At 35.6% G+C, this 14,139-nt stretch overlaps 1 protein-coding gene across 3 annotated transcripts in view; it reads left to right on the top strand.

The window, feature by feature from the left end:
- Positions 1-14,139, top strand: part of PIK3C2G (phosphatidylinositol-4-phosphate 3-kinase catalytic subunit type 2 gamma) — a 203,322-nt gene that overhangs the window by 131,619 nt on the left and 57,564 nt on the right. For all 3 annotated transcript variants that reach the window (XM_042837757.1, XM_042837756.1, XM_042837755.1), the window contains one exon: positions 107-276. In XM_042837757.1, coding sequence (XP_042693691.1) covers positions 107-276 — 170 coding nt within the window. The remainder of the gene's footprint in view (positions 1-106; positions 277-14,139) is intronic.

The following is a 14,139-nucleotide window of genomic DNA, read 5'->3' on the forward strand; positions in this document are numbered from 1 at the left end:
GAACCACATTTATTTGCTTTTAGCATTAAAAAAAAAAAAAAAGAAAAAGAAAAAGAAAAAAATGTGTCTCTATATTTCTAATAAGTGCTTTTGTTTAATTAACTAGGCAATAAGGAATTTCTTCCATTCCTGTGCTGGCTGGTGTGTTGTCACCTTCATTCTGGGAGTTTGTGATCGACACAATGACAACATAATGTTGACGAATGCTGGACACATGTTTCACATTGATTTTGGAAGATTTTTAGGTCACGCACAGACATTTGGAAGTATAAGAAGGTTAGTATATATAGTAATACATACAATAGATAGACTTTAAAAAGAAGTTCTGAATACCCATTAATAAAGTACAAGTAAGGTCATGCTTTTTTTCTTTCAATTTTTTACAAAACATAAAAAAAAAATGTAGGAATGACTAGAAAGGTAGTTGAAATGAGATGTTGGAGATCCCCTTTCAATCTTAAACACAAACAAACTAGCAAAAAACCTTAAATCCTTATCTGGTCAGAAATTTGGATTAGACTAACCTGGGTAGTGAACAGAACAGTAGACTATGTCAAACAGATTCTGCTTTCCATTTTTTCTCTAACAGTGTTTCTATAATGAATGCCAAACCATAGGTGTATCTAATTGACAACTCCTTTTCCATACTGAGAGAATAACCCAAATTTTCCAATTAGACATGAAAAGAGATTGCATTAAGCTCTGTGGGTGAAGCTGCAATCTTTACATCATCTTTCAAAGATAGTGAAGGTCAGGTCTTATTTTGCTGTTATCTTGTTTTACTTAAACAAGAATGCGACTTTTCTGTCTCTATCTATCTCTGATGCCTACATGATGATAACTATAAATAAAATAGTGTGATCATGTTTTCTAGTTCCTGCTGTGGACATGCTATAGGAGGATTAATAAAATAATAAATAATATTAATAAAAATAGGTGTGATCATTCTCGTGTGTATAGCACATGAAGAAACTGTTAAATAGGAAATGGATGAATGATACTTAATAATGACAAGATAAGTGGGGAGAATGACTTTCTCCATGTTTTCTAATAGTTTCCAGAACTAGTATTAGAATTAAGAGTTTGAGTTAATTATTCCTTTCTTTTCTTTTGTTTTCTTTCTTCTTTTTTTTTTTTTTTTTTTGTTTTTTTAAGCTCGCCTTTGACTGTTTTACACCGTCTCCGTGTACGAGACAGAAATTACTGTGGGAATATTGATATGAAGGAAGCTGATGAGGCTAATAAGTACTCCCTGAGCTTGACGGTTAAAAGATTTAGCTGCAGTGCTCAGAATTATCATCAGTCATTCAAGATATGTTCTTTTAATCCTACTTACTTGCTAGAGAAATAATAAAGCAGAACAGAGCCATAAGAAAATACTCAGGCACACTCGGTTAAATGTTGCATCTTTCACTCCAGCAAACCTTCTTTTAGAGCCCCGCAGAATTTTTCTTGAGTAGGGTTCTCCCATGAGCAGAGAATTATTTAGTGGGAGTGAAAGGTAGGACCAACAAAATATAAGGACATACACAGCAATATAACTTAAGCAGAAATTATGTAATAGCAATAATAAAAGTAGATTTTGATTTTATTGTTTTACAATTCAGTCTTACTACACTGTGTAAATAAGACTATAAAAATGACTTACATTGTAGTAACATCCATAAACAGTAGCCATTTTTTTTCCTCTTTCTCCATGCAGTATACTGCTTTTATAACATAAAATAAAATGATAATTGACATTTTAGGACCTCTACTTAATTCCCTCATGGTTCCTCAGCAAAACAAAGACTCATACTTTCTGTAGGTTGTGAACATCATGAGCCTTCCCTGAACCTGCATGCAACTGAGCAGGTATGAGATTAATGACTATGGCTCTCATGAGCTGAATGCACCTACAAGAAATGTGACATATTATTTGTAACACAGAAACACAGGCATGTGACATTTCTACTTCCCATTAAGTTCAGGCTCACTCAATTTAAAACGCTCAGTGCTATTTGTATCCATCCATTCCCACAAGGCAAATCCTGAGGTAGTTTTAGTCTCTACTTTTAACATTTCTTTATATTAAATTTTTATTTGAGTTCTTATTAGATTTTTATTTGAATTTTTTTCACTATCAAATGGTTTCATGCTCCTAAAATAACATTGATAAAATAGCAACAAAAGAATTTCAGATTTTGGAGTTATTTGTTCTGGCCATTGGATTTTGGTTTTGTTTTTGTTTTTGTTTTTTATACAGTAGATGCTACGTACATACTTGTGAAGTTCTGTAGGTAGCTTTAAAAGAATGAAGTGTCTAATGCAAATCTCTAAACAAATAACAACAACAAAAAAAGCTATGCAGATGAATAAATTTGTGTAGCTTATTATCTGAAATTATAAAAAATGGACACTCCTTTGAAAATTTAGGAAGATATCTTTCTTGAAACAGCTATCCAATATGCTTTTAGAGAGTTCTTGTTAACAGTAACAAAATATTATTCCTCATAAACTTTCCTGAGAATAGGTCTTCTCTAGCATTCTGAATATGGAGCATTAACTCTGATGTAAATAAATATATACAGAGTAGCTTTGAGAATCCCACTCTGTCATGCATGGACCGTCGTTCTTTCTATGAAATCCAGTGTGAGCCTACAGAGTATCCTTTGAAGATTATATAATTCATGCAGTCATGCTCATTTTTGCATTCATGATTGCATAACACTCTTGCAAGGGCTTAGTGAATTTTTCAATTTCCTCCCCTCATTACTAAAAGGTGTCCAACAAACCTGCCTAGATTTGAATGCAAGGCAGAAGACAGTGGTTCAGCACTTTATCTGTTCAGAGGGAAGACTAATCAGGAATATTCTTTTTTTTCTAATTCCCTTCACATAAGCAAATATCTTAAATACTAATAATAACCTATCTTTGCATGGGTCTGGGAACTAATGTTTTGGAAGAGTGTTGAAGGGAGACATATCTAAAAAGCATCATGAGAGAGCTTTCCTTTCGAAATTGAGACTTTTTTTTTAATCATACTAATTATACATTTTGTTAGTGCTAATAAAATTCCACTTCTTTCATTTTCTAATCCAGCCACTGCATTTGACCCTATGTTACCCTGAAGTACTTAATTGTTCAGGTGCACTCCAAACTACATGAAGAAACTTCTATCATTTAATTTAACTCTCCTATTCTTTCACTGCTGACTATTCCATGGCAATCACTTTCTAAGACCCACTCTGAGAGAAACAGGTGTACTATTATTCAGGTAATGAAATCGGAGTAAGGCAGTCATCAAATGGCATGGAAAAAGGTGTCGGGCTCATGGCTGTACTTGCTGTACTTTCTTTGATTTTTTTTCTTCTTCTTTTCAATACTGACCAGTTCTTTTTAAACATTTTTTAATTGGTGAATTAGGCAGTAAGATATTTATGTAGTCCTGTACTAAGTAAACCAGTCCAGTCTTTACCAGTCTCATTCTTTCCCCTACCAGTCACTTGCAGAACTGCTATTTTTGTTAGTCAATGATATGTGGTTTGAAAGCTGATGGCAAGATAGTAGTACAGCTCATGGCATGCTATATATTCACATTGTGATAACTTGTGTATATTATTTTTTTTAAATAACTAATCACAGATTTTTGTTTTCCCTGATCTGAATCACAGAGACACCCATCTTTTTGCCAAACTAATCCTGCATGTTGGCGGAGTTTTCCCAGAAGTTACATCTGCTAAGATGGTTTTCTTCTGCAAAGTTAATTACTGGAGGCAGTCTAACTATTCCACTGGGTTTTTGGAAGGAAGTTTCAAAAACATGGGAAAATGATGTTTCCCACACTTTCTTCTTACATCAGTAAATTTCCTATGCTGAAAAACACTTAAGAAAGTCTGAGCATATAAAAACTTATCACTTTTTATTTAATAAGTAACACGTTTCATTTTAATTGTTAATAAAATTGATTTTAGTTTTCCTGGAAGAGTTTATTTGAAAAAATGCATTTTTTTTAGTCATTTTTTTCTAAAATGTCAAAGTTGGAATCCATTCAGAGAAAAAAAAAAGCTCTATCTACACGATTACTTTTTCTACTTTTAGGAAAATAATGGAAGAAGGAAGATAAGCATTTGAAACGAATTTTGGTATTTTTGTTGTTTTCTTTTTTTTGGGGGGGTGGGGGGGGTGAGAGGGGTACTCCTTAAAGGAAAAGCCTAGAATGTGAAAACTGACAAATAGATTGATATATAAACAGTTTCTTCGGACTGACCAAAAAAAGAAACATTATAAATGTTTCAGTTTTTCAGTGTGCCTGTTTAATAGTTTATTTTCTGCAGGTTAAATTTATTATTCCAGTATGATCAATCTGGAGTTAGTTTATGTGAAGTATAAAAGCCAGTATCCAGTTTCAGCACTTCCTCTATGTTGCCCTTCAAAAATCTCTGACTGAAATCCTGGAAAGATTTAATTTCATAACTTAAAACATTAGTATCACCAGTGGTCTTAATAAGATTATACAGGTGTTTAAAGTTGGTCATACAAATCAGTCTTTGCATAAAGACCAAAAGGTGAAATATGCATAAAAGGCATAAAGGTGAAAAGGCCTAAAGAAGCTTGGATTTATGAGGCAAGAGGTCCATCACTTCTGATGTTAGGCGCTTCTAATTGCCATAAGTTAAACACCAACAGCACAAATCAAGACCGAGCAGTACAGTTTGAGTTTCGGGTGCATTTATGTTCTCTTTGTCTACTTTGAACAGTGGAATTTATTGTTACTGTTTTGCTGCTTTCTCTAATTATCAATCCTGAATAATAGTTTGTGCTTTTCTAGCGGGTGTTTATTTTCATTAACAGCCTCTTGTGGAGAGCATCCACTTAAACCTTTATGAGTAAATTATATTCACTGTCCACTTGGTATTCTTGATTTAATTTGTTACCTTTTTCAAAGTACCAAGACTTTGAAAAGACATTTAGGAGGGCATGTTTTGGGTTTTTTTTCCCATACAATCCCTGTATTGATTTGACTCTGTCTAGTTCTGTTCATCTGAGTGCTTTCTTCTGCTCTGTTGAGTCCCGTGGAACTCAGTTCCCATCTGTCATGATTCCCAGTTCCCGTCCCATCTTTTCGTTCTGCTGAGTCACGGTATTAGCTACTTTCCAATCTTTAGGAAATGCTGCTTTCCTGAAGGAGTCATCATGTCTTCTTGGCAACAGTTATTTAGGCTAGATAAACTATTTGATGCCTTCAGAGGCACCAGTGGAATTTCTTCTGCTTTTCAAGATTTATCACACAAGTCATTTCAGTGATTCTCTATCACCTTCCTATTTTAGAGATTTCATTCTTCTCTCTCTCCTTCTCTTTTTTTCTCATCTGCTCCATGAATTTCTTTAAATCATGACTCTACAAACAGGAATTTTAACAATAAAACAGAAATAAAAGAGAAAAAGGTATGATGTTCACTTTGATTATATAATTTTATTTGTTGTTCTTTCCAAAGTATAACTCTTTACAGAGACATTTCCTCTTTCCTCCTCCCTCAGAAACATTTTATTGTAGCATCTGTTTCTCCAGAAGCATTCTGCATACCTATTTATATTCAGGGAAAGCTGCTCTCACACACAGTCTGTGTATATCAAGCACTTTTAAATTAATTTCTGTAGCTTGGTTGTGATATCTATTTCTGCTTGTTCCGCATATTACCTCTTTGTCCTTCATCCTTAAGTGGAAAGCATACTGACATATTTAATTCATGTAGGATTTCATCCCCTGCTCTAAGAAATTTCAGCTTCTTCATCAGTGATTTATTCTTCTCTTTTTGGAATACAAAACTCCATCAGACATCTACTACTATCTTTTCCAAATAGTCATCTCATACAGAAAAGACCTGTTAGCAGATTAATTAGTCAGTGTGAGATATAAACCCTGTTGTTTTAAGATATCTTTCAGGTCTTGAGATTTAAAATCCTTCTCTCCCCTTATTTTTTTCACTGGTGAGAGGCAATCACAACACAAGAATTAATTGGTCAGCAATCTCCATTAACCAGAGGAATTGTTACAAACTCCTTGTGAATTAACTCTCAACTACTCTATCCATATATTTAGTAATAAATTCCTAACAAATCTGGAAAATGTGGTACTCATAGAAAATGATATGAGGCATCAGGAAAGCTGTACTAAACACTTTCCAATACTGACACTGAATTTGAAGTGTATAAAGTACTTAAATATACCTTAAAATTGCTACGCACTCTGGTTGGTAGTGACTTGAAATAGAAGCTGCTTTGTATGTGTCTCTCAAGATGACACAGAGTTGAAGCCCCAGAATTTCCCTGGACACAGTAGTCCTGGACACAGTAGTGCTTTTAAATTAGTCCTTAAGAGATGCAGGGTTGCTGCCAGGACATGTATGTTCTTTGAGTACATCTTGTAGGGAGAATCTATTTTGGGATTCTACCCAAGTATCTGACAGTACAAAGTGGTTGAAATTCTGATGTGCATGAATAAATTCTGTGGTCAAATTTCAGAAGAACTAGTGATCACAATGGAGACTGGGAAAATGCAACCAGTGTGAAAACCAGCAACTGATGACCAAAACTAATTTCTGCTTTCCCATCATGAGTCTATTGCCAGTTTTCTTGTCACAAGGTAAGGTTCTAAGTGAGTCCCTGGTGGCAATACACACTGCAAATGTTAGGTCTATATTGAGAACTGTGACCAATTCTAACCTTAGCTGTACATATTTGTCATACCTATACAGTCACTTTGCATAGTAATCCTATGAGAACAGATGCACTCAAATTTCCATTTCAATAACTTCACTTGGCCCACTGTGAAAGACATTTTAGTTAAGTGAAATTCTTTGCACTTTGGACAAACAAAGGGGCACGGACAGTTACCATGTGTCAGTATAAATGGGGAAATGGATGTTAACAGTGATAAATCAGAGCCCTTACTTTTAGCAAGGATTACAGCTTGTTTTCCACTGCATCAGTTAAGCATGATTAAATCTCCATGTAACCAATTCAATTACTTACAGACACAGATAAATCTTCTAGAATAGGCCAATTCAGTGTGTGAAATCTTACATTTACTACTGATCAAAATAGTAGATATGTCTAATACAGTGATTTTACTGGCAAGCTCACACTTAGATTCTAATAATCAAAAAACAAAAATAATAGCAAAGTTGATATTAAGAAGAAGAAATGTAGTGAATAAATAAGGTCATAGTGGTATAAGAACTGTCCTCAATTGACTAAGAATTGTACATTGATGTTTCTGCCTCTAAAAATAGATAATCATATAAAAATGAGATGAGTGAAACTATACTCAAAAGGGTGGTTTCAAATTTGCAGGTAGAACTTTTAATCCAGTAGATATCTCGAAAACTAGTAGAAATAGAAGAAAATAGAGTTAAAACTTTCTTGTCATTATAGATTTTTAGTGATTTGGTTGAACAATGTAGGTCAAAAATCACAGAATCAGAATGGCCCAGGTTGGAAGGAACATCAAGAATCATGAATCTCCAATCCCCCTGGGCAGGGCCACCAACCTCCCCATTTAAGACCAGGCTGCCCAGGGCCCCATCCAACCTGGCCTTGAACACCTCCAGGGACGGGGCATCCACAGCCCTCTGGGCAGCCTGTTCCAGCACCTCACCACTCTCTTGGTAAAGAATTTCCCCCTGACATCCAACCTAAACCTCCCCTCCCTCAACTTAAAACCATTTCCCCTTGTCCTGCAGTTATCAACTCTTCCAAAGAGTTGATTCCCCTCCTGTTTGTAGGCTCGCTTGAGGTATTAAAAGGCTGCAATGAGGTCACCCCGCAGCCTTCTTTTCTCCCGGCTGAATGAGCCCAGCTCCCCCAGTCCATCTTCATAAGGAGTTGTTCCAGCCCCCTGATCATTTCCGTGGCCCTCCTCTGGACTCTCTCCCTGTCTTTCTTGTACTGGGGCTCCAGACCTGGACACAGTACTCCAGATGGGGCCTCACAAGAGCAGAGTAGAGAGGGACAATCACCTCCCTGTCTCTTCTGGCCACCCCTCTTCTGATGGAACTAAGCCCAGGAGTTAAGAATGCTCAGACACTGAATTCAGTCCTATTTACCTACAGTCTTATCCAGTTGAATCCTGAAAACCTCCCCCGACAATCTCTCCAGGCAACCTGTTTCAATATTTAATTATCCTCATAGTGAGGAGTTCTTTTTTTCCATTATTGTCAGTCAGAACCTCAGCTGTTTCAATTTAAGACCTTTGTCCCTCAGTCTTGCCTGACTCCATTCTTTTCATAGCCTCCTACAGACATCAAAATATTGCTATTTGCTCTTCTGAAAACCTTCTCTTTCCCTAGGTAAACAAGCTTACTTCCCTCAGCCTGTTCATTATTTTGCTACTGACGTATCAGTTTTTCTTCTTTCCCTTCACGTTCACTTTCAGTTTTAATTCTACTTGAGCTTTAGTTTTCCAAACACCATTTCTGCATGCCCAGGTAGAGATTCTGTATTTCTGTCCTTGCTTCCACCCCCTATATAAATATTTTGCCTTGAAGCTTAGTCATGAGTTCCCGTTGAGCCAAGTGAGTCTCTGTCTGTGTGTTACTGGAAATAAAATCTATCAAAAACAAATTTCAGGGTAAATCTCTCAGGAAAAATACATTCTGTTTTATGGTTTTGTGGTGAGTTTTGTTTTTGCTTTTTTTTTTCTGTGGTGGTGATGTGTTGGGGTTGTTTTTTTTTTTTTTTGAGGGGACAGGGTATGGAACTGTTTAAAACATGCTAATTCAGTTATCTCTTCTATTCCATTCTAAAGTATTATATTTACTTTGGCAATTAAAATTTAGACTGTCATTTTGTTTAGACATGGATGTTATGAGTCAGTTTTTGATGATCTGAGAAATAAAGTCTCAGCAAGAGCTTTTTTTTTTACTCTTTTCAGGAGCAGACACCTATCTGTGGAACAGATTGCAGTATTTCTTCAGTAAAATAAATAGAAACTAGAAAAGTTTTCTAAACAGATCTGAATATAGATTTGCAAAACAAGCCAGTGATACTGTAAGTGGTAGCAACCATAACTGAAGTCGATGGGAAAACTGCTGTCATGCTCCGCAATGGAAGTATATGTTTTATTAGAAGTGCAGAACTGTTTTAACAACCAGTCATGGAAACTATCTGCCTATGTTTCATATTCAAGATGAAAGGTTACACCAAGTAAAATACCAAAATACACCACATACACTAAGTAAGATACAATCTACTGCATCCAGGTCTGGAGCCCCCACCACAAGAAAGACAGACAGTTCTTGGAATGAGTCCAGAGGAGGGCCACTAAGATGATCAGAGGGCTCCTCTCCTATGAAGAAAAGTTGAGGGAACTGGGCTTGGTTAGCTTAGAGAAGAGAAGGCTTCAGAGAGACTTCATTGTGGCCTTCCGATATTGTTTATGAGGGTGGATAGTGATAGAATATGGGGAAATGATTTTAGACTGAGACAGGGGAGGTTTAGATTAGATATCAGGAGGAATTTTTTCACTCAGAGGGTGGTGACACACTGGAACAGGTTGCCCAAGGAGGTTGTGGATGCCCCATCCCTGGAGGCACTCAAAGCCAAGGTGGATGTGGCTCTGGGCAGCCTGGTCTGGTGGTTGGCGACCCTGCACGTAGCAGGGAGGTTGAAACTAGATGATAATTGTGGTCCTTTTCAACCCAGGCCATTCTATGATTCTATGATTCTGTAAAGTTTGTGAGGTGATTAACATCTTGCAGTATTTTCTTTACTAACTAGTATGCTGGGATAGAGAATAAGGTTGTTGACTGTTTAGGGGATACCTATATAAGATCTCTTGACCATGCTGAAAGTTGGAGTTAGCAGCGATAGATAGTTTTTCAGAAATGTGTCTTAGAGTTACGCAAAGTCAAATAAGAATTGATGACAGAATATTGAATTGTAAAGCATGAAATGTGAAGTAACTATATTGCTTCATGTGACACTGGTAAAACTGGAATACTTTCAACTCTTTACTTTCAAAAAGATATGGTCCAATTACAAGGAGTCCAGACAAATGTAATTAAAACGATCAGACAACTGAAAAACAAAACATATGAGAAAAGGATGAAACAATTCTCTACAGAAGACTGAAGACAGGCATAATAAAAATCTGTGAATACGTTAGAGGCTGCTGTTAAGAAAACAAGAGCTTCATGTTCCCTTAGGAAAGAGCAAGAATTAATGGGATTAAAGTGCAGCAAGGTTAGACTAGGCATTAAGAGAAAAATTCTGTGAGGAACAGAAATCTGATAGGGCGATTGTAGAACTCTGTCTTTGAGAATAAGATAAACAAGCATCTCAGAAGCATGTTTATGGTTGATCTTGTCCTGGTGAGCAGGAAATCAAGTATCTCTTATGGTCACCCTTCCAGGCATATTTTTTATGACTCTCTGTATGCTTGCTGAAGCTTGCTGAGGATAAATTGTGCTGTGCAGTTGCTTACTTTTTCGTTCTGTAATATAAACAAGGGACAATTTTACTCTTGTTTTTTCCATGTTTACAAATATATATATATACATGTATGTATGTGTACAACTACTGTGATTAGGTATCTTCATTTAGCTTAGAGAAATAAGCAATCTTATTCATTGTGTGTGCATGTTTTCTTTCACAAGTTTTCAGCTTTTGCTGCAGAGCAGAAGATGTCAGGGATCATTCTCTAAAAGCTCCTCTTATTCTAATGGATACATCAAAATTCCACATAGTTGTGCTTAATGCTATAAGTCTCTCTTGATTCAGCCTATGAAGTTTTAAAGTAGACAGAGAATATATGTGGTATATGCTACTGAGCAGTTGATTTTTAAGCTGCAAACAGCTGTGTATGGTTTCTCATACTGTTTGTGTAGTCTGTGTAATGACAATGTGAATGTGACATCTGAAGAACTCATCTGTTTTGATCTCATTGTTTTACTGTGTTTTAAACAACAATAACGACACTAATAGAAAGTTTGGATTGGATTGGAGCATAGGTCTTTTGTTGTTGGTTATCTCATATGTTTTTGCTACTTAATATTAAATGAAGTCAATGTGTCTTTCTTAAATGTCATACACCATAAGATTCATAATAGGGAAGCCATTGTTTATCCTATGAGCTTCATTAATTGGGTTACATCTACTGTTTCATAATAAATCCTGATGATCTTGCTGATCTTCTAAGAATACAACATATTTCTAGCCTATAGTGAAGTCGCAGTAAGTTTTCCCATCACCCCAAACTAAGTTTGTTTTTTCACAGTGATCTGTTCTGTTACTTGAGGTTTCCTTTCTTTTCTCTCTCTCATGACATATTATCCAAACATTCTTCATCTCCAGAAGAACCATAAAGCACATTCCCATGAAAATCTTAAATCTCTGAAAGCAGTACATAAGGGGAAAAAAAAAGAAAAACAATCAAGCAAAACATAAAACTAACCTTACTTTTCCCTGAATGACTTGCGTAAACTCTTTAGTCATAGCTGTAGTAAATTAAAGCTCTTTAATGTCTAGACCTGCTAGACCTTCAATCTGGCTCTGTTATAAATTGAGATGTTGCTTCTTTTGACTCATTTATCTTGTTTAGGTCTTTAGCGGAGGGAGGGGGAGAAAAGAGAGAAAGATATGACTGATTAAATCATCTTGAAGATATTATACACTGTACATCTGAAGTATACCTCAAATCATACTAATTCTCTCTGGAAGGCCTTGGGTTTTTTTTGTTTTTTTTTGTTAAACTTAAGCCAACCCTTTCATTACTTTCACAGAAATACAAAATTGTATTAGATACAAATTTTAGGCCAAAGGGCTATTGTCCCATTGGCTGTAGTACGGAATCATTGTTTCTGAGCATCCTGTGGATGTAAGGTGTTATAGGGGTTAGTTGTGATCTGGAGTATGTTTTGGGGTATAAAGTATTTCATGTTTAGATCTTTAAGGTAATTTCATATGAACAAATTATTTAGTAGGTATATGTCCAAATGAGTGATTACTTTCATAGTTATTATTATCAAACTTTCAGTTGCTTTGTGAATCTTCTCAGTAAGTGCCACCTGCAATACCATCTAAACTATAAACCATAAAGAAGAATGTTGGTTAGAGATGGGTTAAACATAGAAACACAAACTGTACAGCTGGATGAGGTTCATCTGCATGTGTATCTGTGATAAATTAGACTATTCATGCAAAAACCGGGCAGCCATTGCTTTTTTTTATGGAAGGTAAAGCAGCCTCTACTGTTTGCTGATGTAAATTTTCCTATGCAAAATGGATAGAATGGATAGTGACTTGTACTTGACTGTTTGCAATTTTTCTGGAGTAATTTTTAGAGTACTCCTTTTCATAATTTTATATTCCAGAGGAGTCTGTGAAAACAGCAAAGAACATTCTGCCTCTTTACACAGACATTCAGCCTGTTGATTGTATTTTCATAATTGTTAATGTTCAGTGAGTAAACATCTCTTCCCACTGCAACTTTGCTTTTAAATATTATCATGAGAAATGACTGTTTTGTTCCTTCTAGTGGATCTTGTCTCCAATACTAAACTGTTTTTATGGTTTTAATTTCAATTGCAAAGTGCTGCCTATCTGAGCAGACAACTTACTTAGAGACATGCAGGCACTGGGCTTCAGTGTCTGACTTATTGCAGGGGTTACATTATGGGAGAGGCTCTTATATCACAAGGCCTTGAGAAAAATCAGGCTTAATTTCTCTAATATGGAAAGCAAATTTCTGTATCATATTTTGCAGGTTAATATAGGAGGACAGGCCTATCACCTTAGAAGCAGATGTCTTAATACTAAAGAAATTTATAGCATTGTAAAACGTTTAAAATGATCTCACAAGTAAAATTAATCTGTAAATAATATAAATACTAACATATCAGTTATGTGTTTAAATAGATCTTTTAGTAATAATGCAAAGGAAATTGACTAATGTTGCAGTCATTGCATTATTGGGAAGTTGGCCCACAGCCCAACCCAACAATGTTAAAGACCATATTTCTTCCAGTAATTTCTGATTGCACTGTCTCTTTTCAGCTTGAGTAGATTAATGCAGGATACTTGGACTAGCTCAGAAAGGGCTATGACTTCATAGTATAATTGTGTCTCTTGATGCAGTTGGACAGCAAGAATCACATATAAATTCTGAACACGATTATTGAACATTTCACAGAATCACAGAATTGATTTAGAGCAGTAGTTTTGGTTTGGGATATTTTAGCCCAAAGACCATAAATAAGAAACTGAGATTTGTTTTCAAAACATCTGGGAAAATGTGGGGTTTGGGAAAATCATGCTTTCTAAAATCAGTAATAGAATCAATTTCGTAATTCTTTGAGAGCTACAGAACAAAATCACACAAAACAGTCTTACAGAGTATAACTGTCACACTATGAACTCACCTCTTACAGTATTCAAAAATGTGGGCAAGTAAGAACGAAAATAATGGATCTTTGTATTTCTTAATACTAATGAACTGAAATGGAGTAATATTCAAATGATGAGCTAGACTGCTTTGCGATGGAATGCACTTTTAGGAGGTCTGTTTTCAAAGTTGTCTTATATGTAAACAACCGAAAAAAAATCCAGAAATAAGAAAGGGAAGGTCACCTGAGCATTTCTTCTAACTGACTCTTCTAGCTGCAGCCTAGAATCTCATGTACCTGAACTTTTTACAATAACACAAAGCAAACATTTTTGTAGGAAAATGAGGAAATTTAGGAAAGATTCTTTGTCTCTGTTAGGAACGAACCATTAAGCAGAATAGACTCAGCTCATAGTTAGCAAGAAACAAACATTTTGAACTCTGTTTCTGTATTCAAATTCCAATATTTCCTTAACTCAAGTTTATTTTGATTTAAAGACAAGTTCATTGCATGTATTCCCTTGGGATATAGACCTCTAATCTGTTTTCATACATCTGTATACACAGTTGTGGTGAGCAAATCACTGCAGTAGTTTTTATCTGTGCTAGGATGCAGTATATCAGTCTTTTCTGAAACTATAATATGATAGGATTGTTAGCAGAAGCCTGGCTAATAGGCTTTTTACTTCAATAGTATGCCATAGTCACAAACATTGCTAGTGGTAAGAAAAAAGGCAAGACAGTTTCAGATTCCGCACCTCATTTACTCTAGGGTG

The sequence above is a fragment of the Centrocercus urophasianus genome, unplaced genomic scaffold, assembly GCF_019232065.1.
Source record: "Centrocercus urophasianus isolate 14NV4802_14NV808 unplaced genomic scaffold, USGS_Curo_1.0 seq_73, whole genome shotgun sequence".
NCBI lineage: Eukaryota > Metazoa > Chordata > Aves > Galliformes > Phasianidae > Centrocercus > Centrocercus urophasianus.